The sequence below is a fragment of the Coregonus clupeaformis genome, chromosome 35, assembly GCF_020615455.1.
Source record: "Coregonus clupeaformis isolate EN_2021a chromosome 35, ASM2061545v1, whole genome shotgun sequence".
NCBI classification, from domain to species: domain Eukaryota; kingdom Metazoa; phylum Chordata; class Actinopteri; order Salmoniformes; family Salmonidae; genus Coregonus; species Coregonus clupeaformis.
Window position 1 is genome coordinate 4,113,533 of NC_059226.1, and position 24,907 is coordinate 4,138,439.

Sequence of the window (24,907 nt, forward strand, 5' to 3'; positions counted from 1 at the left end):
CAGGGAGAGGTTGAAAATGTCAGTGAAGACACTTGCCAGTTGGTAAGCGCATGCTCTGAGTACACGTCCTGGTAATCCGTCTGGCCCCGCAGCCTTGTGAATGTTGACCTGTTTAAAGGTCTTGCTCACATCGGCTATGGAGAGCATGATCATACAGTCGTCCAGAACAGCTGGTGCTCTCATGCATGCTTCAGCGTTGCTTGCCTCGAAGTGAGCATAAAAGGCATTTAGCTCGTCTGGTTGGCTCGCGTCACTGGGCAGCTCGCGGCTGGGTTTCCCTTTGTAGTCCGTAATAGTTTGCAAGCCCTGCCACATCCGACGAGCGTCAGAGCCGGTGTAGCAGGATTCAATCTTCGTCCTGTATTGATGCTTTGCCTTTTTGTGGTTCGTCTGAGGGCATAGTGGGATTTCTTATAAGCGTCCGGATTAGTGTCTCGCTCCTTGAAAGTGGCAGCTCTAGCCTTTAGCTCGGTGCGGATGTTGCCTGTAATCCATGGCTTCTGGTTGGGATATGTACGTACGGTCACTGTGGGGATGATGTCGTGGAAGCACTTATTGATGAAGCCAGTGACTGAGGTGGTATACTCCTCAATGCCATAGGATGAATCCCGGAACATATTCCAGTCTGTGCTAGCAAAACAGTCCTGTAGCGTCGCATCCAAGTCATCTGACCACTTCCGTATTGAGCGAGTCACTGGTACTTCCTGCTTTAGTTTTTGCTTGTAAGCAGGAATCAGGAGGATAGAATTATGGTCAGATTTGCCAAATGGAGGGCGAGGGAGAGCTTTGCATGCATCTCTGTGTGTGGAGTAAAGGTGATCTAGAGTTTTCTTTCCCTCTGGTTGCGACATGCTGGTAGAAATGAGGTAAAACGGATTTAAGTTTGCCTGCATTAAAGTCCCCGGCCACTAGAAGCGCCGCTTCTGGATGAGCATTTTCTTGTTTGCTTATGGCCTTATACAGCTCGTTGAGTGCGGTCTTAGTGCCAGCATCGGTTTGTGGTGGTAAATAGACGGCTACAAAAAATATTAATGAAAACTCTGTTGGTAGATAGTGTGGTCTATTCTTCAGTGATTGCACGTTGGCCAATAGAACGATGGTAGAGGCGGGTTACTCACTCGCCAACAAATTCTCACAAGGCACCCTGATCTTCTCCCCCTGTATTTCCGTCTTTTCTTTACGCGAATGACAGGGATTTGGGCCTGGTCTCGGAGAAGCAGTATATCCTTCGCATCGGACTCATTAAAGAAAAGATCTTTGTCTAGTTTGAGGTGAGTAATCACTGTTCTGATATCCAGAAGCTCTTTTAAGAGACGGTAGCAGCAACATTATGTACAAAATTAGTTACAAACAATGCGAAAAAAACACTCAAAATAGCACAATTGGTTAGGAGCTTGTAAAACGGCAGCCACCGACTCTGGTGCCATTATAAGATATATGAAATAGAACTGTGTTCCCTAAACTCCAATTCGATAGCCGAGGTATGAGAAGGGAAATAAACACAGATATGTTGCCAGAGAACGTAGCAGCCATAGGTGTCCCAATAAAGATGCCTTCCAAATGAACTGTATGTGGATGCGCCATTACCCCAGATAATTTCTAAGTAATAAAGCAACTAATAATTTCTAACTAATAAAGCACAGCGCTTATCATATCCCCACTTAATTGATTCTGTAGCTCGTCAGAGGCTCATTTCGGGGGCTAGCCCTATCGCTTGGCCCGTGACAGAGTCTGGCTTACTGGAACCTAAGCTCTGAGCTCTATGGCAATTATATTCAGTGCAGCAAGTGACAAACAGGCACTGAAAACTCTACTAACTCTACACCACTATTATACAATAACATTCAGACCATGGCAGGGCACGGCAGGGTAGACCAGGGCCAAGGCCCTTTCATGGGTTTGGTATTACCTCACGGATGTCAGCTAACGGTGTGCTTTTTCCAGTTTTCATGTCAAACGCTTTAATAATTTTCACCGGTTATTTTCATTCCCCACTGCCACCTCTGTCTCTCTGTCTCTGTCCCTAAAGGGTACACAAAGAAGCAAAAATACTGTAGTTCTATCATTATCATCATAGCTTCTGATAAAATATTTCTGCTAAAGTGAGAAGTTATTTTGGAGGGGAGGGGGTGGTCAGCATTTCCTGGTTCCAGTACAGAGGCGCCCAGCGTGTTCAGGACAGGTTGATTTGTACACAGAGGCTAGATGGCAAGATAGTGTTCCAGCTGGCGCTGCAGTACCGGTGAGTAGAAGGGGAAGGACACACAGTTCTAGGGACAGAAAGAGCGCTTCCTACATCAAGGGAAATACCAGCCCAAAGACTCAGAGGCTGGACTCAGATTACAGACACAGAAATACACACATAGAGAGAAACACACACTCACAATCACAAGTGCATACAGTATACTCAAATATAAATAAAGTCCATGAGAGTAAATACATACCCTCCCTCACACACTCATAACCACACACACACAGTCACATGCACAAACACAGTCCAAAACGCACGCACACACACACACACACACACACACACACCACACACACTCTACCCTGGGAGGGGTACAGAGCTGAATTCTTCCTATTCTGACGCCCTCCTCCTCTTACTTGGGAAAAGGACGTGTGTTCTTGCATAACCTTACAAAACAGTGACCAGGGGCCAGCAGTGCAGCGGCTGCCAAGAGCAGAGGTCAGGCCTAAGTAAGCCTCTCAGTTTTATGGCCTAGCAAACAAAAGTGACGGGGTAACTTTCATACGCAGTAAACACACACGTGGCTGTCCCTTTGTCCTTCTCACAACACTAGGACATATGCTGCTTTGTATTAAACGTACCCACAGTCCAAATGTCGCTAGTGTTGCTTTGGATCAGTCTTGGTGGATGGATCTGACTGTTTACAATAGAGAGGCTTGGTCATTATCATTAATCACAGTCATTGTAAATACTTCAGTCGTAAATAAAAACCATCCAGTAGAACAGACTGGATGGCTGCTGGCCGGTCTGCCACCACAGCTGTTGGAGTAACATAATTTCATCAACACAAAGATTCTAACACCGATGATGTCATTTCTGAGAATGATGGACTGGAGAGAGATGCTATTGGACCTCTGGATGGGTGTGTTTGATATATACACCCATTTGGCTATAGCCTGGCCATTTTCAGCCAACCTGTCCAAGCTCATATCGTGAAGTGAGATGATGTGGAATGATCTTCTTCCTTGTTGTGTTCAGTGTGGTTTCTATAGTTCCAGCCTAGTTACATGTCTCCGTATGGCAATTTATTTGTGATGTTGTGTATTTATTGTAAGGCAGGCTGACTGCCCATAAAGCAACAGTGGGTAGAAAAACATCTGTCACCATGGTTACGTTTGATTTGATGGGAGAGGTAGAGAAACTTAAATATTAGCAGCAGCGATCATTTCATCCTTGTTGATCACTATCACTTCAGCATTTAGGAGTTGTGGTCCTGAGGAGGAAAGCCCAGAAGTCATAATATCTCTTCTATTCAACAACAGCTAATATGTTTTATATAGGTATAGAATTCAAGCAGATTGTGTGCTTTACATCATTTGGAGTTGAACCTTTTGGTCTAAGAGGGTTGTCAGAGAGGAAGCATTTGCTTGGGGAGGAGGGCTGCAGTGCACACCCCCGTCCCGCCAAGGGTGGGACCGTCAAGGAACCAGAAGGAGCCAGTGGCTTTGATGAATTCATCAGCTAACCCAAACAGAAAAACGTTATAATTGTGCCAAGAGTCAATATTTTGTCAGTTGTGACAGTTACTGTAGTCAACATTTGTCTTCAAAAGTGTATTATGAATGGTATTTCCATGCAATTACTTTATTACATAGACATGAAGTAAAAGTGGTTTCAAAATCTGAAGGGAAAATAACTAAACTTTGGTCTGCATTATGATGGACTATGACATCATGCACATAAACCAGAATCTTGGACTAGGGTCATCCAAGAAAAACATCTCATTCCCTGTAACAGCCAAGAATGCCTATCTCCAGGTTTTATTATAAACCAGAGCTAAGCGCTCCAGGAAGGTTGCCAAGGGGACCATGGGTCCTGTACTTCACTCTTGTGTAAAAGTCATTAGTTGTTTTCATTTCTTTCCATCTTTCGTTCAACTGTGAATTAATGCAGCAAAGCGGTGGACCTCTCCAGGGGTTTTCACATTTAAAAGAGCCTAATCAAACACCTACATTGTAAATGGAACCTATTACCACTAATGGCTTACCTAGGAATTAATCCTGATGAAGCCTTGGAGAGAGCTATTAGCACTGCAGGTTTTTGTCATCATCCACTGTGTTTTAAGGGTAATCATTAGAGTTATTATCCTCTTGTTCTTTTGATTTGAACTAAATGTGCCATTGCTGCTTTGAAGCAATGGCTGCCTTTTACAAGATGCTGATTGCAGCTACAGGGGAAGGTCAGACCACATATAAGAGTGGGCTGCAGGTTTTAGAGATAAGGTACTGTACCATAGGAATAATGTGGCTGTGGCTCAGTTGGTAGAGCATGGTGTGTGCAACTTCACAGTTGTGGGTTCGATTCCCACAGGGGACCAATATGAAAATGAATGCGCTCACTACTGAACATCACTATGGATAAGACTGTCTGCTAGATGACTATAATGTGAATAAAATCCCTGAAAATGTTATTGAGTGACAAAAATAAGTGAATGTATGAGTAGGATCAGTAAAGATACTGTCAATATTCACCATTTTGTCAAGGAAGGTGAGTACAGAAATGTGGCATCTGGATATTGGAAGGAATAGCTACATAAAGTACACATATTGTACTGTATTATATAAAAATACATGATTATTATGAAGCCTGTGTGGAGGGAGGTTCACCATGTTCTTGGCCTAACTGTCTTTGAGAGTTTCCTTGTTCACCTTCATAGGCTGATTGTCTGCTTAATCTAATTTTAACTATCAAGTCTGACTACAAAGGGGAAGAAATTCCCTCATGGCCAGAGTCTGAGGTTTGGAAATCTCTTTCTGGTCACTCTAGTCTAGTCTAATACCAACAGGGCAATGTCATGGGATCAACCACACTCTCTTAAGGGTGGTGGTGGGGGGGGATACTTTAGCTAATTTAAAATCAATTATTTTATATCAGATGTTACAATTGTATTAGTTGTCACAGTAGAGAACGTTATCTGAATTCTGAAATACTTTCTAAATACCCTGGCATGCTTTCAAAGTCAACAGTCTTGGTCATCCATTATGTAACTTTGGAAACCTCCCTCCTGGGGTGAGCGTTAAGTGCAGTTGGTATGGTCCAGGGGAAGGAAGGGCGACTGGAAAGTGGAAATGCTTGCACTGATTTCACTATGACGCCCAAAATGACCAAGAGAACTGAACTTGTCTTCAATATTTGATTTGGATTGGATTTGTATAGTTTTTATGTATTTTTATTATTCAACATCAAGTTTGCTCATTCTTAACAATAATTAAATTAGACTTTGATCAAATTTTATCTGACAACATTACAGCACCATGTTGATTACAAGTAAGTAAAAACTTTTCTTCTGTGAATTATAGTTATACTATAACAAATTCTAGGACTCTGACAATTATAAACTTAGATGTATAAACATATTCAGAGAGCCACTACTAACCTGATAGGGTGTCAGCTGTGAGGTTCATGTGATGCTGATGCTCAAAATGAGGTGAGGAGTTCAGATGATGTAAGGTGAAGTGCTGCATCACCGCATGAGCATCAGCCCTCTAGTCTAATACATACTGTAGACTATAGTCAGGCTTTTAAAAATACTTATTTAACCAGCCTAGATGTTTTTCCATATAGATTCAAAAGGAATAGTTTGACTTTCAAGGAACATGAACGGGTTCACTGTGGCTCAGTTGGTGGAGCATGGTATGTGCAACATCAGGGTTGTGGGTTTGATTCCCATGGGGGTCCAGTATGAAATGGTATGCACTCACTACTGTAACTTACTCTGGATAAGACTGTCTGCTAAATGACTACAAAGGGGAAAAAATGCCCTCAAGGCCAGAGTCTGAGGTTTGGAAATCTCTTTCTGGTCACTCTAGTCTATTCTAATAGCAACAGGGCAATGTCATGGGATCAACCACACTCTCTTAAGGGTGGTGGAGGGGGGATACTTTAGCCAATTTAAAATTAACTATTTTATATCAAATATTGAAGACAGGCTTTTAAAAATACTTATTTAACTAGCCTAGATGTTTTGTCATATAGATTCAAAAGTTATGTTTCTTAGTTTACTCTAAAATTAAGAAAATTAATACTATAAAGAATGCCCACATAAAATATTCAAACGATATCTTAAGAATGTAGGCCTACACAATTCATATTTTATTCCGGCCTGTAGGTTTGAATGTTATGTGGGAGGGTGTTTTATTGGATTCTTCATGCAGGTGCTGGACAATTGTTTAAATTAGTGTGTAATATATATACTGTATTTGTTGCCTGCTCTGTACATCTTCGTAGCACGCAGGCCTCAATGGGTTCAGGCTGCAAAATTTGATGAACTTAGGAGTTATGATAGAAAACCAGCTACTTTGGAATCAGAGATAAAATGCCTAGCAACTCTGTTGTTTTCCAATAAGTATTTTTCCCATGGTGTTAGCTTTTCAGAGGAACCAGACTGAACAAAGTCACTCAGTCATTGCAATGGATTAGAGTATTTGGTCTCTAATCAACTAACTGCTGTATTTCACCATTTTAAGATTTGGCATCTTATCATGTGCATAGTTCTACTTGACCATTAGATGCCAAGTATTTCAATCCAATCAACATGATTCAAAGTGATGGAGAGCAGACCCCTAAGTTGGGCTAATTTTCAGATGGTCCTCTAAAAAGGTTCAGTAGAGATTGACCGGTTCATTGTGGTGTCTAGTATTTCCTAGAAGACCTTAATTCACCAATTATACTTTCTGCAATCTGAGAGTTCTCTAACTATAGCAGCGAAAATCCCTCCAACTCTCTTTCCCATTGGCATGAGTGGATCACACAGACACTGTTGTTAGCAACCAGGAGCAACAGAGCGCAGGAACAATTATACCTATGACCTAATGCAGTTCTACCTGCCAACTTTGGCCGGGGAGTAATGGAATAAGCTAAGCCTAGCCAGGGCTGGGCTGGTATAGATGGATTGGATAGGCAGTACTGTGGAGAATGAAAAGCTGTGTGACTTTAACATGACACTAGATGTTTTGCTCCACTCAAAAGGTTTAGGGGGATGAGTTATTGTGTAACAGTCACCAGGTGCTCTCTGATTGTCACTGTTATAGAGCCATTGTTACTTTTTCCATATTAACTCTGATTTGCAGACCGAGTGAAACTCAGCTTGGGTCATACACAAAAGAGCTAACGGAATAGAAACATGATAGAGTACCAACTGCTGGATATCACTGTTATTCGTGATTCATCAAACATCTATGTTCTCTGATTGTTCTTTCCTGTCTTTTCCTCATTAAAAATGTCCTTTAAAATGTTTACAGTCATTCAGAGGTCATATGTTGGCCATTCACTAGAACACATCCATCCTCTCTGACATGGTTGTAATCTAACTAGGCCACAGTGAAGTAGACTACAAACCCCCCTCCCCCCTCTTGTCTAATGTTACAGTTCTTAACATAACTTCATAGACATTTGTGGTTTTCAAACAACTTTTACACCTCACTTGACACTTGCCATCCCAGTAAAAAGCAGCGGTCTGCTGTATTTGCATTCCACTGAGGCTGTGGAGTCTAAGTCATGGTCCTCTGGAGGATGTTGTGAAGATCAGAACCATGTAAGCTGTCAGAGCAGAGAGATGTTACCATATCACACTGAGATGCTTTTCTCATGTCTATCGACTCATGAAGAGACGTGGTGAAAGACAACTAGGCCTGGAGGCTCATATAGTGGTAGCACTTAGGCGACTGCTACGAAGAGTGGGTGTGTAGTGTGTGACACCACTCTGGGGAGTAAGGATTGTGTCAGGGCTAGAGCACGTAGCACCATTTTCCCAGGCCCTCTCAGGCCCTGAAACACACTCCTCTGACTTCCTGGCGCTGAGGGAGGGAGGGGTTGAATCGCGAGCACGCATCTCTTATCAGAACCCAGAGCCCAAAAGCACAACTTCCTCCAAGGCGGCCCGAGGAATTTGGAAAAGGAAGAGCCTTTCCCTTCTTGGCCTTATTAAAATTGGAGGTCTCACTGATACAATCATGCTTATACGCAGGGAGAATACAGTGGTGAACAAGGCACAGCGAAGTTCATTGTTCACTGTTTTTGGGCCATATTTCATACTGCAACTGGGTCACCTGTCTTATGCCTTTTCCAGCCCTGTGATGTCATTCTGACCACTGGTTTGGGTAGCTAACAGTTTATTTACATCTGGGAGCAGGGTGCTATTATAAGGGGATAACAACTTATTCCACCATAGGCTTTATGGTCGTTCCACCAATTCGGTGCCTTTTGAGAAGCGTAACTTGTTTTTTTGTTTTTTTACTTTTGATTTCACCAGATTTTAACATTCTGTCATAAAGAGCACATGTTCATCTTCATAAAAAAAAACTAGTTTTCCCATCTCAAAAAAAATACTATAGCAAATGCATATTAAGTTCCAAATAAAGTAACAGGATTGACCGTAACAGGGTTGACGATTTCATCTTAAATCAGTCATAAATCCCGTTTTGACAGGGGGAATGAAAGCTTGTTGTGTCCAACAGGGAGTGGCAATGGAATGCAAAAAAAAGAGTTGTTAAAACATTTGTAGCCTGTCGATCTATAGGTAACAGCGTTGACGTGTTAGGCTTGACCAGCTCAGTTTTCCACCACAAAACACCGGAAAATGGCAAAAAAGAGTAGAACCAGCTCACCTGATTTTACACTATTTGACTATTAGCTGTTCAAATCAAATCAAATGTTCTTTGTCACATACACGTGTTTAGCAGATGTTATTGCAGGTGTAGCGAAATGCTTGTGCTTCTAGCTCCGACAGTGCAGTAATATCTAACAAGTAATATCTAACAATTTCACAACATATACCCAATACACACAAATCTAAGTAAGGAATGGAATTTAAGAATATATACATATATGGACAAGCAATGACAGAGCGGCATGGACTAAGATACAGTAGAATATTATAGAATACAGTATATACATATGAGATGAGTAGTGCAAGATATGTAAACATTATTAAAGTGACTAGTTTTCCATTTCTTAAAGTGGCTAGTGATTTCAATAGGCAGCAGCAGCCTCTAATGTGCTAGTGATGGCTATTTAACAGTCTGATGGCCTTGAGATAGAAGCTGTTTTTCATTCATAAAAATGTTCAATTCCTCATCAATCCAAGGGGATTTAGCAGTTTTTACAGTCATTTTCTTAATGGGTGCATGCTTTTTAGTAACTGGGATAAGCAATTTCATAAATGTGTCAAGTGCAGCGTCTGGTTGCTCGTCATTACACGTCACAGATCAACAAATATTCTTTACATCAACAACATAGGAATCATTACAAAAGTTATTGTATGACCTCTTATACACTATATTAGGCCCAGCCTTTGGTTTTCCTAGATATGGCTCCTATATTGTGATCACTATATCCGATGGATTTGTATACTGCTTTCAAACACATTTCTGCAGCATTAATAATGATGTGATCAATACATGTTGATGATTTCATTTCTGTTTGTAACTACCCTGGTAGGTTGATTGATAACCTGAACCAGGTTGCAGGCACTAGTTACAGTTTGAAGCTTTCTCTTGAGTTGGTAGCCTAATGAAAGCCAGTCAATATTGGACAGGAACAGAAGTCATCCTCCTTGATTTGATGAACAGCGGTCTCATCTAGCAGAGTTTATCTTACCTGCGTCAAAGGAGTCTTGTGATATTCGCTGCTCGTTTTTCCCCTGTTTACATATGTCAGCCATCTGCTTTTTTGTTGTCATTTTGTCAGACACACTTATCCAGAGCAACTTACAGGAGCAATTAGGTTTAAGTGCCCTGCTCAAGGGCACATCGGCAGATGTTTCACCTCGTCTGCTTCGGGATTAGAACCAGCGACTTTTCGGTTACTGGCCCAACGTTCTTAACCGCTAGGCTACCTGCCACCCCTGTGTAACTCAACCTCCAGCTGTCTTCCCCTGACCCCCACAGCCTGGGAGAAAAACACCTCATTGCAAGAACTCTCTCTTGTTCTTTCTTTATCGTTTTCTCTCTTTAACGTTCTCTCTTTCTCTCTGGGTTTTATTTCATGAAGTACCAGTGAGTTCGAAGAAAGAGTGTGCTTCTTTCCTTCTTTCCGCCATCTGTCCCTGACAGTGCTATGTTAATGGTTGGAGTTAGCAGATGGGTGGAACATCAACAGAGTGGACATGAAAGGCTGTGTGTGGCCGGAGGGACTGAAGCCACTTCTGACAAACGATGTCTGCCTTTTCTGTGTCTGACACACATATGCCACGTTAGCCAATTAGGAGCAATTAGGCTGGCCTCTTCCAAACATCCACTGTAAAAGAGATGAGAGGAGAAAATGAGAGAGACGCTTCTATTTTTGTCCGCAATATTTTTGCGAGTGTAATTAAAGTGTAAAATAGCTCGCTTAATATGCACAAATATTTGCCCTGTTATTAAAATGGGCAAACCAGAAAATAATTGTCATTGAATTTGAATATTGTTTTTTGTTTGCAGAGATCGAAGCGAAGGAGGCTTGCGATTGGCTGAGAGCGGCCGGCTTCCCCCAGTACGTGCAATTATACAAAGGTAAATATCAAATAGTAATCCTCTCAAGCCATCAAGCACAATCTATTACAGTACACACCACATCCACATGTTTGCTCATCCATAACAAGCAGTGTCATATCACACTTTCATTTGCCTTGTTTGCCTCTCAGATTGCAGGTTTCCCATTGATATAGACTGGGTAAAGAGTGATCACAGTTTTCTGGATAAGGATGCACTTGATTCACTCTGCAGGTGAGTAGCTGGACTTTACATCCACTCTCTCCTTGTTCTACTGATGAAGTGTGTGCAGTGCTGGAAGACTTCATTGGGCTGGGGAAAGAGAGAGAGAGGAGAAAGAAAGAAAGAGAGAGAGAGATTGGAGAGAGAAAGACAGAGAGAGTGTGTGTGTGTGTGTGTGTGTGTGTGTGTGTGTGTGTGTGTGTATGGGTGCGTTTGTGTGTTCGTGCGTGTGTTTAGGAGTGGGTCCCATGCTGCTGTGTTTGTTTAACCACCATGCTTCTCCTCTGCTTACAGGAGATTAAGTACTTTAAACAAATGTGTGGAGCTGAGGTTGGAGCTGGGCAGATCAAAGAGACGGGTGAGTGAGAGTGAACGCCGTGGAACACCAACATGGCAGCTCTGTCAGAGACACAGCAGTAACCAGAGGAAAAGCTCCTAGTTAGCATTTAACACTTCGATTTCCACTGATATCGATGGCTAGATAGATAGCTCCACCTACCTCCAAAACCTCTCAAAACTTAAATAGTCTTTGTTTGAGAAAGTGCAGAGAAGAATTAGGGTGAAAACTCATCTAAAATTAATCATGTTGCATAATAATGTTCTACTTAAAGGCCCAGTGCAGTCAAAAACTAGATTTACCTGTCTTTTATATACATTTCCACACTATGAGGTTGGAATAGTACTGTGAACTTGTGAAAATGATGATAATACCCTTAGTGTAAGAGCTGCCTGAAATTTTAGCCTGTTTTGGTGGGATTGAGTTTTGGCCTTCCATGTTGACATCACCATGCGGTAAATTAGTTCATAGACCAATAAGAGAGTTCCTAACCTCTCTGCCATTAACCTCTCCTCCCCACTCAGACCACTCCCAGACAGTACAAGCAACATTTTTGCTTGAGAAATTGCTCTTTGCTAAGAAGCTATTCTTTACAGTGGGGAAAAAAAGTATTTAGTCAGCCACCAATTGTGCAAGTTCTCCCACTTAAAAAGATGAGAGAGGCCTGTAATTTTCATCATAGGTACACGTCAACTATGACAGACAAAATGAGAAAAAAAATCCAGAAAATCACATTGTAGGATTTTTAATGAATTTATTTGCAAATTATGGTGGAAAATAAGTATTTGGTCAATAACAAAAGTTTCTCAATACTTTGTTATATACCCTTTGTTGGCAATGACACAGGTCAAACGTTTTCTGTAAGTCTTCACAAGGTTTTCACACACTGTTGCTGGTATTTTGGCCCATTCCTCCATGCAGATCTCCTCTAGAGCAGTGATGTTTTGGGGCTGTCGCTGGGCAACACAGACTTTCAACTCCCTCCAAAGATTTTCTATGGGGTTGAGATCTGGAGACTGGCTAGGCCACTCCAGGACCTTGAAATGCTTCTTACGAAGCCACTCCTTCGTTGCCCGGGCGGTGTGTTTGGGATCATTGTCATGCTGAAAGACCCAGCCACGTTTCATCTTCAATGCCCTTGCTGATGGAAGGAGGTTTTCACTCAAAATCTCACGATACATGGCCCCATTCATTCTTTCCTTTACACGGATCAGTCGTCCTGGTCCCTTTGCAGAAAAAACAGCCCCAAAGCATGATGTTTCCACCCCCATGCTTCACAGTAGGTATGGTGTTCTTTGGATGCAACTCAGCATTCTTTGTCCTCCAAACACGACGAGTTGAGTTTTTACCAAAAAGTTATATTTTGGTTTCATCTGACGATATGACATTCTCCCAATCCTCTTCTGGATCATCCAAATGCACTCTAGCAAACTTCAGACGGGCCTGGACATGTACTGGCTTAAGCAGGGGGACACGTCTGGCACTGCAGGATTTGAGTCCCTGGCGGCGTAGTGTGTTACTGATGGTAGGCTTTGTTACTTTGGTCCCAGCTCTCTGCAGGTCATTCACTAGGTCCCCCGTGTGGTTCTGGGATTTTTGCTCACCGTTCTTGTGATCATTTTGACCCCACAGGGTGAGATCTTGCGTGGAGCCCCAGATCGAGGGAGATTATCAGTGGTCTTGTATGTCTTCCATTTCCTAATAATTGCTCCCACAGTTGATTTCTTCAAACCAAGCTGCTTACCTATTGCAGATTCAGTCTTCCCAGCCTGGTGCAGGTCTACAATTTTGTTTCTGGTGTCCTTTGACAGCTCTTTGGTCTTGGCCATAGTGGAGTTTGGAGTGTGACTGTTTGAGGTTGTGGACAGGTGTCTTTTATACTGATAACAAGTTCAAACAGGTCTGTGAGAGCCAGAAATCTTGCTTGTTTGTAGGTGACAGAAATACTTATTTTCCACCATAATTTGCAAATAAATTCATTAAAAATCCTACAATGTGATTTTCTGGATTTTGTTTTCTCAATTTGTCTGTCATAGTTGACGTGTACCTATGATGAAAATTACAGGCCTCTCTCATCTTTTTAAGTGGGAGAACTTGCACAATTGGTGGCTGACTAAATACATTTTTTCCCCACTGTATATTTTTTGACCATTTTAATTGAAAACAATCACATTTAGGTACTCATTGTTACCCTGAAATTATTTGACTTTGAGATAAAAACGTCTACATTGGACCTTTAATGTTCTCAGAGACTAGTTATCTCAGAATGTAGTTCTCTTTGTGGAAGATAATAAAGAAGGAAAATATATTTTAAAAATATTTAAAATGATATATATATTTACAAAAATATATATGGGGGATTGGAAATTATGCAGACAATTACATTGATAGAAGCCTAAATCTATCTGCAATATTAAAGCTGATCTACCCCCTAAAAAAAAAAAAACATGGCTCATACAGTACCTTGATTGTCTTCTTGTAATTCTTAGTGGGAGGAGTCAGAGGATGAGGATCCCTGTGCCATCAGCACCAAATGGGCCTATGAGAGGCGGACGAGGCGCTGGCATCGCCTAGAGGGGATGGGCTTCCTGTGTTCACCGGACAGCCATGATATGTCCCCGTGTGAAGCCAACGACCGCCACGAGGTCTGCTCCCTCCACAGCACCAGCAGCACCGAGAGCGAGGGCCGTGAGGGCCCCAAGACTGCCACTGACGACCAAGAGACCAGCAGGAGCTCGTCTCGCTGCTCTTCCACCAACAAGACCATGTCCCTGGACACGTCGTTCAGCGGGCCCCCCTCCCCAGGGGGCGAGATGCCCAGCTTCAGCAGTGCTGAGGAGTGCTTCCCGGACAAGCCCCCCAGGAAGAAGGGCCCCAGTCTGCTGAGGAAGATAGAGAAGCTGCGTCTGAGGGGCACGTCCACCCTCTGCTCCCCAGGCCACAGTGGCCACAGCAGGACCAGGCTGGTCATCTCTGGCCCCGTGCTCCAGGAGGGTCTGGATGTCGAGCACAGGCTGAGACGGCTGCAGTGCCTGGACATCCCCACCCTGCAGGACAGGGATAGGGGCCGTCCGGGCAGCCAGGCCTCCTCCTCCTCACCATCCTCCCCCCACTCAGGCAGCAGCAGCCCAAGCCCATCGGAGAGCAGCAGTACTGTCAGCACCCCCAGCCCCATCAGCAAGGTACGCAGCAACTGCAAACGAACCGGCGGGGTCCGAGAACAGCTCCAGGGGGGTCTCCAAAGAGGCCCGGTCCGAGAGCTCCAGGACTACAAGAACGAGAGGAATAACCACGAGAGCCTGGTCTTCCAGATTCCCCAGGGGCACAAGCCAGGAACGTTCCCCACACCCCTCACCCACAACAATGTTCTGTTGCCCATTGACAACACTTCCGTCAACTGGAGGACTGGGAGCTTCCATGGGTACCGCGGGCGACGGAGCAGGGGGAGCGCAGCGGCCAAGGACCAGGATTCCACCTGCTGCAGCCCCCCAGCCTCATTGGACCACCGGGCCAGTATCTATGACAACGTGCCAATAGGCCAGGTGATTGGCCAGGAGGTGGAGCATCACAGGGTGGCGGACACAGGGGATATCAGCGAAAACAATGATGTGTTCTCTGCGCTGGACAGCGTGATGGAGCGTATCAGCGGCCTGCAGCAACTCGTCAACACCTGGACGGACAAACTGTCAGAGGACGAGGACTCTGACTCTAACCGCGGCTCCACCCCCTCTCCCTGCCCCTCCTCTTCCTCCAACCACATCTACCTGGAGATCAAGGAGGCTGAGGAGCTGGGGCCGGGAGCCGTAGAGGGGGAGGGCGATGTAGATGGTAACAGGGAGAGCCTAGAAAAAGAGTCTGTGGATGGAGATGACACCGAGGCCCAGTCACTACCACGCAATATCAGGTGAGAACAGGCTGGGGAGAGAATGACAGCTGGCCTGAGCGCTCATTAAGAAGGCATATTGGAAGCTTATTACTCATACACACAGATCCATTACTTATGTCATTGTATCATTGAGTATAAAAATGAAAATAGGTTTTGAAAAAAGTCATATTGTAATTGCATGAACTCTATCACTGAACACATTTTTGTTCTGTTGTGTCTGTTCTACAGACGGAGCCAGCACCACTGGTCAAGCGAGCAGAGCCTTCCCTCAGTGACCCCCAGCAGCCCAGGGGTTGAGGCCCAGCCTGTCTCTCACCTCCACCTGCTGCAGAAGCTCTCTCTGCTTAAACTCACCGCTCTCATGGACAAGTACTCCCCCTCCAGCAAGCAGGGCTGGAACTGGTAAGGAATGGGAGGGAGAAGTGAAGAGGGGGGAGAGGGAGGGGGGAGAGGGAGAGGAGAGATGGGAGGGTATGGGTAAGGTAGAGGTGAGGGAGAGAAAAGGAGGGGTTGGCCAGAAGAATCAGGGGAAAGTGGAAGTGCGATGGATGCAGCATGTTTAGAGGGTCATTCACTATTTATGTGAAGTTGCAACCTTGCCTCTCACAAGACAAAACACAGGATGCTTTCAGAGCAATAACCCCCCAAAAAAAAAGGATATACAATTTGTTCAGCATCTGAAAAAGCCGGCATGACAATTCCTGGGGAAATTATAGACAGGTTCTCTTCGTTTCTTTTGGATAAGGTCTGTAGATGGGTAATATTTGATATGTATATTATATTTTATGTATATTATTTATATATACCACACATGCGACCTGTGATAAGACTATGTAATTTGTATGTTAACAAAGTCTATTAACTGAATATCTGACTCCATAAAGATGATTTAGCAATATGCAAGAGACCATAGTTGAGTTACAGTAATAGAAAGGTCAAGACAGGTTTGAGAATGGAATTCTAAATGCAGGTGTATTTAATTAACATTGTAAAATGTATGGTTTCACATACAAGCCATAAAGCTTAAGTTACATAGCATTAACAAGCATTACAAGGCATTATTCCAGGCATGATCAGAGAGGGAGAGAGAGAAAGAAGTCACAGCCTGAAAGGCTACGCCCCAAAAAGTCCCTGGGGTGGAGAGAGAAAGAGAGAGAGTGCATCTCACCAGCACAGGTCAGGAACAAAGACGAGAAAGAACAATGATTCTAAGACCCTTTTATAACATCTGAGTTGTTTGGATTCAAAATCTGAGTTGTTGAACTTTTACTATAAAGGTAACCTCCAATCAAATATCAGACCTACAGGATGTAAAGACAACAGAACCTCTGCTACCCAGAGGTGTGACAGAATGGGGGTTGGAGAGATAATGCAGACAACACAAAGGAACCATTGCATACAGTTGATAAGAGTCACTTCGGGGGCTTGGCCACCCTACAGTCTATAGCGTACCCTGCTGAAAAAACTGCATAGACCAGCATAGGCTGGTCATGCTGATCACCAGCCTTGGCTGTGTTTTTGCTGGTGACCAGCCTTCGCTGTGTTTTGGAAACTAGTGACCAGCATACCAGCATGTGTTTTGGACGGTGGTGACCAGCATAAACTGGTCACCAGCGTACCAGCATATGCTGGTCTCCAGAAAAACCAGCATCAAGGGGATTAAATATTTAAGACAGTACATTACATATATCATAAGGCCTTACTTTGAGGACATCGTTTTCCCCTAATACAGTGGTAAAATCAGGCCTGAAAGTCACATTATACTGGCTTGCAAAGTGATGTTTAATTCCTATTGTAATCCAGCCAGAGTGGGGATATCCAACAATTGGAACTTTTACTCACCCACAATCTGCATTCAGAATGACTGCCAGGGTTAGAATGATGAATAAATGAGACTACCTAAACCATCTAAATTAGAACAACGATGTCAGTAACGGGTGAAATAAGTCCAAATAACAGATTGGATTAGTTTAGAAAAATGTATGTTATTTATCTTTATGTAGCATAAGATTAATGAATCAATCAATGTACATGCAAAAACACAAAACACAAAAAAATAAACATTCTAACTGCAATAGAGTTCTAAAAATCAAACTGCAATAGAGCATGCTGGGGAGTATGGTAATGATGGGCGTGGTTTTACAAGACTAGCTAGCTAGACCATTCTGGACCAGCATAGATCAGCATGGACCAGCTTGGTCACCAGCACACCAGCATCACCAGCATAAACTGGTCACCAGCATACCAGCTTGACCAGCTGGTCAGCCAGCCTAACCAGCTAGCCCATGCAGGTCAGATCAACATGGACCAGCATACACCAGCATGGACCAGCTTGGAATTTAGGCTGGTCCATGCTGGTTTTTTTAAGCAGGGTAGGTACACTCCCATCTAGCTCTTGGAGGGGTGTGTCTAGTTACATTTCTGGCATTGGCCAGGCCTCAATAGAGCCCCACAGTGGAGTTGTCATAATACCAATAAAACCTAGCGGTCAAACAGGGAAATGGTTCCAATCATTGATAAAAGTCACCTTGTCCTAGAGAGGTTTACATGGTTATCAAAACGTCATGCCAGGGTAAGCCTACACGAAACACAGCCCTTATTTGAAGTGTTTCCCCCCAAAAAATGAATGGTGGAAAAACGATTGGAACCATTTCACTATTTCACCTCTAGGTGTTATGAGTATTTTGTCTCCAACTGTGGTACTCTATGTGTTTTAAAGGGTTAAAGGGAGCTTGGATCCAAACCGATTCTACTTTCTGACAAAACATCTGTTTACATTCCCAAACAAAGGGCTCTATTCAATCCGTATCACGGAAGCTCAGCGTTACAGTGTGATTTGAAATTTAAAGGCAATGTTCCCGCATTAGCAGAGACTGCATTCACGGTCAACGCTGCATATGTCGGCTCAATCGGAAATTATCTTAACATTTATATCGCGCAATCTATAACACTTCAGCGATACAGATTGAATAGAGCCCAAAGTTTTCCTGCATTTTTAGGAACATTTCATCTCGACGGTTGACGGCAGTGACCTCAAATAGCATTACATGCGATGATGTATGAGAACTCAGCACATCCCAATCAGTTTTGTCAGAATTAGTTATTACTTTTCATTGTTTGTAGCTATTTCCTCACCAATGTTTCGAAACCTGATCTCCAAAACTTGGTTACCCCACTAATAAAGTGTTTGACATTATTCCTTTGTGTAGCCAACTGGAGGAAAAGTGATTGCTTAAGGCAAGAGGACAGGGTAATTGACTTTTTGAGAGCAGAGTAATTGGGCTATTTGTTTTAACAATCATTGAGCTAACTACAAAAGAAATAACCTACTCCAGTCTCTCTTCGCTTTCCCATTGATCCTGTGCTTCAGTATTCTGCACCCTCACTGCAGTGGAACTAGCTTCATTCCAGACAACTGGTGTCTGGTATTTGCTGTGGCCAAACACCTTTCCCCTTTGCTTTGTCTCTACATACACACAGGTACACACACACATGCACTTACTCACACACACACACAGTCTTGCGCAGCTAACCTTGTGGGGACATACAATTCAGTCCCATTCGAAATCCTATTTCCCTAACCCCTAACCCCAAACCTAACCCTAACCCTAACCCATACCCGTACTCTTACCCTAACCCTAACCCTAACCTTAAACCAAAAACCTAACCTTAACCCTAACCGTAGCTCCTAACCCTAACCCTAAAGCTAAACCTATCTCCTAACCCTAAACCCTAGAGTGAGACACACAGAGAAAAACACACATGCTAACACTGTGACACACACACAATCACATTAAATCACTGGCAGAACACCATTAAGGTAATGAAATGAGGTGAACGCAGCAGATATCTTTTAATTGAACAGCTGAAGACTATAATGGAAATGCTGCTTGTAATGGGAGAGAACACTATCAACGAGAATCATGCTGTATGAAAATGTGTGAATTTAATTCCAGTAGTTGGTTCATTTCTGCAATCATACATTTGATTGGCTCTGAAGCTCGCTATCTCAAGGTGCCTGAACTTGATTTATGGAAGAATAATGAGAGGGAGGCTTTAAATTGTCTTCATGTTATCTCCTCGGCTACACAGGCCGCTACCAAAACAACCTATTCAGTATATAAACCAATTGGGCTTTAAAATAAATGTCCTGTGTGCCCACATGAAAAAATACTATAGTGTATACTATGGTAGGAATACTATATTTTTGCAGATTTTACTGTAGTATTTACTGTAGTATACTGTAGTATTTACAGTTTACTATAGTATAAATACTGTAGTAAAAAAAAAAAGGTACATACTATAGTAATTAGTGTAGTGTTTTTGGGAACTGTAGTATACTGTAGTATTTACTGTAGTGTTTTTGCGGACTGTAGCAAACTGTAGTATACTGTAGTATTTACTGTAGTGTTTTTGCGGACTGTAGCGGACTGTACAGTCGTGGTCAAAAGTTTTGAGAATGACACAAATACTACGTTTTGATGATGGCAATTTGCATATACTCCAGAATTACATGAAGAGTGATCAGATGAATTGCAATTAATTGCAAAGTCCCTCTTTGCCATGTAAATTGATTTAATCCCAAAAAAACATTTCCACTGCATTTCAGCCCTGCCACAAAAGGACCAGCTGCCATCATGTCAGTGATTCTCTCGTTAACACAGGTGAGAGTGTTGACGAGGACAAGGCTGGAGATCACTCTGTCATGCTGATTGAGTTAGAATAACAGACTGGAAGCTTTAAAAGGAGGGTGGTGCTTGAAATCATTGTTCTTCCTCTGTTAACCATGGTTACCTGCAAGGAAACACATGCCGTCATCATTGCTTTGCACAAAAAGGGCTTCACAGGCAAGGATATTGCTGCTAGTAAGATTGCACCTAAATCAACCATTTATCGGATCATCAAGAACTTCAAGGAGAGAGGTTCAATTGTTGTGAAGAAGGCGTCAGGGCGCCCAAGAAAGTCCAGCAAGCACCAGGACTGTCTCCTAAAGTTGATTCAGCTGCAGGATCGGGGCACCACCAGTGCAGAGCTTGCTCAGGAATAGCAGCAGGCAGCTGTGAGTGCATCTGCACGCACAGTGAGGTGAAGACTTTTGGAGGATAGCCTGGTGTCAAGAAGGGCAGCAAAGAAGCCACTTCTCTCCAGAAAAAACATCAGGGACAGACTGATATTCTGCAAAAGGTACAGGGATTGGACTGCTGAGGACTAGGGTAAAGTCATTTTCTCTGAGGAATCCCCTTTCTGATTGTTTGGGGCATCCGGAAAAAAGCTTGTCCGGAGAAGACAAGGTGTGCGCTACCATCAGTCCTTTGTCATGCCAACAGTAAAGCATCCTGAGACCATTCATGTGTGGGGTTGCTTCTCAGCCAAGGGAGTGGGCTCACTCACAATTTTGCCTAAGAACACAGCCATGAATAAAGAATTGTACAACTTCTCCCAACCATCCAAGAACAGTTTGGTGACGACCAATGCCTTTTCCAGCATGATGGAGCACCTTGCCATAAGGGAAAAGTGATAACTAAGTGGCTCGGGGAACAAAACATCAACATTTTGGGTCCATGGCCAGGAAACTCCCCAGACCTTAATCCCATTGAGAGCTTGTGGTCGATCCTCAAGAGGTGGGTGGACAAACAAAAACCCACAAATTCTGACAAACTCCAAGCATTGATTATGCAAGAATGGGCTGCCATCAGTCAGGATGTGGCCCAGAAGTTAATTGACAGCATGCCAGGGCGGATTGCAGAGGTCTTGAAAAATAAGGGTCAACACTGCAAATATTGACTCTTTGCATAAACTTAATGTAATTGTCAATAAAAGCCTTTGACACTTATGGAATGCTTGTAATTATACTTCAGTATACCATAGTAACATCTGACAAAAATATCTCATAACACTGAAGCAGCTAACTTTGTGAAGACCAATACTTGTGTCATTCTCAAAACTTTTGACCACGACTGTAGTATACTTTTGTATTTACTGTTGTGTTTTTGGGGACATTACTGTAGTATTTACTAGTGTTTTTGTTTTATTATCTTTTTCCATAACCTGTAGGTAGGTAGGACTGGGTTCTGAATGGAGAGTTCAGAGCTTCTGCTCTTTTCTATAACCTGTAGGGAACACAATATATGGTCTATACTTGGCATGTAGGTTTCAGTTTTAACCTGTTTATCTTCAACAGCAAGCCTTGACCTCCGTCTTGTATTGTTTGTCTCCCCTCAGGACGTTCCCCAAGCCCCCACGGAAGGCCAAGGCCCAAGAGCTGAAGGGCAGGAGGGTGTTTGGTGTACCCCTCCTCCACAGTGTGCAGCAGACAGGGGAACCTCTACCCCCCAGCATCCTCAAGGCCATATTCTATCTGAGGACAGAGTGTCTCGATCAGGTACTGGACTCACTTTAACCTCCTGTACCACCAGTAGATGTACATTATGGCTACCACTGGCTACCACTACCCTGGCCACCAGCTCTGCACCCTCCGCTGCAACTTGCCCATGCCCCCCCCACTTCTCCTTCACACAAATCCAGACAGCTGATGTTCTGAAAGAGCTGCAAAATCTGGACCCCTACAAATCATCTGGGCTAGACAATCTGGACCCTTTCTTTCTAAAACTAGCCGCCGAAATTGTCGCAACCCCTATTACTAGCCTGTTCAACCTCTCTTTCGTAACGTCTGAGATCCCCAGAGATTGGAAAGCTGCCGCGGTCATCCCCCTCTTCAAAGATCCAAACTGTTACAGACCCATATCCATCCTGCCCTGCCTTTCAACAAACAGATCACCGACCATTTCGAATCCCACCGTACCTTCTCCGCTATGCAATCCGGTTTCCGAGCTGGTCATGGGTGCACTTCAGCCACGCTCAAGGTCCTAAACGATATTATAACCGCGATCGATAATAGACAGTACTGTGCAGCCGTTTTCATTGACCTGGCCAAGGCTTTCGACTCTGTCAACCACCGCATTCTTATTGGCAGACTAAATAGCCTTGGTTTCTCAAATGACTGCCTCGCCTGGTTCACCAACTACTTCTCAGATAGAGTTCAATGTGTCAAATCGGAGGGCCTGTTGTCTGGACCTATGGCAGTCTCTATGGGGGTGCCACAGGGTTCAATTCTTGGACCGACTCTTTTCTCTGTGTATATCAATGACGTCGCTCTTGCTGCTGGTGACTCTCAGATCCACCTCTACGCAGACGACACCATTTTGTATACATCTGGCCCTTCATTGGACACTGTGTTAACAAACCTCCAAACGAGCTTCAATGCCATACAACACTCCTTCAGTAGCCTCCAACTGCTCTTAAACACTAGTAAAACTAAATGCATGCTCTTCAACCGAACGCTGCTTGCACCCGCCCACCCGACTAGAATCACTACTCTCGACGGGTCTGACCTAGAGTATGTGGACAACTACAAATATCTAGGTGTCTGGTTAGACTGTAAACTCTCCTTCCAGACTCACATTAAGAATCTCCAATCCAAAGTTAAATCTAGAATCGGTTTCCTATTTCGCAACAAAGCCTCCTTCACTCATGCTGCCAAACATGCCCTCGTAAAACTGACTATCCTACCGATCCTTGACTTCGGTCTTTAAAAATAGCCTCCAACACTCTACTCAGCAAATTGGATGTAGTCTATCACAGTGCCATCCGTTTTGTCTCCAAAGCCCCATATAATACCCACCACTGTGACCTGTACGCTCTTGTTGGCTGGTCCTCACTACATATTCGTCGCCAAACCCACTGGCTCCAGGCCATCTATAAATCACTGCTAGGCAAATCCCCGCCTTATCTTAGCTCATTGGTCACCATAGCAACACCCACCCGTAGTCTGCGCTCCAGCAGGTATATCTCACTGGTCATCCCCAAAGCCAACACCTCCTTTGGCCGCAATTCCTTCCAGTTCTCTGCTGCCAATGACTGGAACAAATTGCAAAAATCTCTGAAGCTGGAGACACTTATCTCCCTCACTAACTTTAAGCATCAGTTGTCAGAGCACCTTACCGTTCACTGCACCTGTACACAGCCCATCTGAAATTAGCCCGCCCAACTACCTCATCCCTATATTGTTATTTATTTTGCTCATTTGTACCCCAGTATCTCTATTTGCACATCATCTCTTGCACATCTATCATTCCAGTGTTAATACTAATTGTAATTATTTTGCACTATAGCCTATTTATTGCCTTACCTCCATAACTTGCTACATTTGCACACACTGTATATATATGTATTTCTGTTGTATTTTTGACTTTGTTTTGTTTTACCCCATATGTAACTCTGTGTTGTTGTTTTTTATCGCACTGCTTTGCTTTATCTTGGCCAGGTCGCAGTTGTAAATGAGAACTTGTTCTCAACTGGTTTACCTGGTTAAATAAAGGTGAAATAAAAAAATTAATAAAAATTATTCAAGAAATAGTTAGGGTCAGGCTTTAAAGGGACAGTTCACCCCAATTTCTAATTTGGTTAGATGTTTTCATACCTAAAATTATCTAATACAACCCCCCCCCCCCTCAGGTGGGTCTGTTCCGTAAGTCGGGGGTGAAGTCTCGTATCCAGTACCTGCGTGACATGGTGGAGGCGGACCCAGATGGTGTGTCTTACCAGGGCCAATCAGCATTTGATGTGGCTGATATGGTGAAGCAGTATTTCAGAGATCTACCAGAACCTGTGTTCTCCAGCAAACTCTGCGAGTCCTTCCTGCATATCTACCAATGTAAGTGGACAGAATCTGCGTAACTGACTGACTGTACTACCTAATCATAACGTCAATGATGGTTAAGTAGGCATTGTGAGACCAGTTTTGGACATTTTTATAGTATAATCAATCCTATCCACCACTCCAGTCTAACATCTCTCACCCCTTCCTCATCCTCCACAGACTTCCCCAAAGACCAGCAGTTCTGTGCAGCCCAGGCGGCCATCTTCCTCCTGCCAGATGAGCACAGAGAGGCCCTGCAGACACTCCTCCTCTTCCTCCGAGATGTGGTGGGCTGCGTGGATGAGAACCAGATGACCCCCACCAACATCGCTGTGTGCCTGGCCCCCTCTCTCTTCCACCTCAACACCCTAAAGAGAGAGGGCAACACAGCCAGGTATGGTGCACTGCCTTCTGGAAAGGAGTAAGACGTCAAGTTCTAGATGCTGATCTAAGATCAGTTTGGTGGATTTGGCCCTTATGGTTGAAGTTAGGATTGGGGGAGTGTAAGGAGATCCTGGAACGGTGCAACTTCTAGACGAGAAGAGTTCTGGAGATCTGGGTCCCACATTGTTAAAGTTATATAATTCTTACCAGCTTCCCCCTGATGCTAGGACAGCAGAGTCCTTGCTCCATCTTCTGAAAAACATCTGAAAACCTACCTCTTCAAAGAGTATTTTAAATAAGACTTCTCAGTCCCCCCAAACCCCCCCACCCCCCCCTCAAAAAAGCACTTACACTTGTATTTTCCTACAAACACTGATTTGCCAATAACTTATTTATTTAGGAAAAATGTACTTACTACGACTGTGATATGTGGTTGTCTCACCTAGCTATCTTAAGATGAATGCACTAACTGTACGTCACTCTAGATAAGAGCGTCTGCTAAATGACTATAATATAAATGTAAAATGTCTTACGTTGTTGCATAAGATTACTCCGGTGCTCTTTGCTTTGTGTTCATCGCCACAACGGTAGGTTTTAATTTGTCTGTTTTTGAAATGTTGTTTTAGTTTTTCCTACTTATGCTGCATCAGATTCATGGGTT

General features: G+C 43.5%; 1 protein-coding gene across 2 annotated transcripts in view; it reads left to right on the forward strand.

The window, feature by feature from the left end:
* The window catches only part of si:dkeyp-23e4.3 (rho GTPase-activating protein 7), a 100,910-nt gene that overhangs the window by 67,036 nt on the left and 8,967 nt on the right, over positions 1-24,907 (forward strand). Inside the window, exons 1-9 of one of the 2 annotated variants that reach the window (XM_045210766.1) lie at positions 5,344-5,518; positions 10,669-10,740; positions 10,872-10,953; positions 11,236-11,299; positions 13,768-15,182; positions 15,393-15,566; positions 21,387-21,546; positions 23,679-23,877; positions 24,043-24,256. In XM_045210766.1, coding sequence (XP_045066701.1) covers positions 5,506-5,518; positions 10,669-10,740; positions 10,872-10,953; positions 11,236-11,299; positions 13,768-15,182; positions 15,393-15,566; positions 21,387-21,546; positions 23,679-23,877; positions 24,043-24,256 — 2,393 coding nt within the window. In that variant the 5' untranslated portion in view covers positions 5,344-5,505. Of the gene's footprint in view, positions 1-5,343; positions 5,519-10,668; positions 10,741-10,871; positions 10,954-11,235; positions 11,300-13,767; positions 15,183-15,392; positions 15,567-21,386; positions 21,547-23,678; positions 23,878-24,042; positions 24,257-24,907 lie in introns of those variants that run through there. The other variant, XM_045210765.1, reaches the window with a different exon arrangement.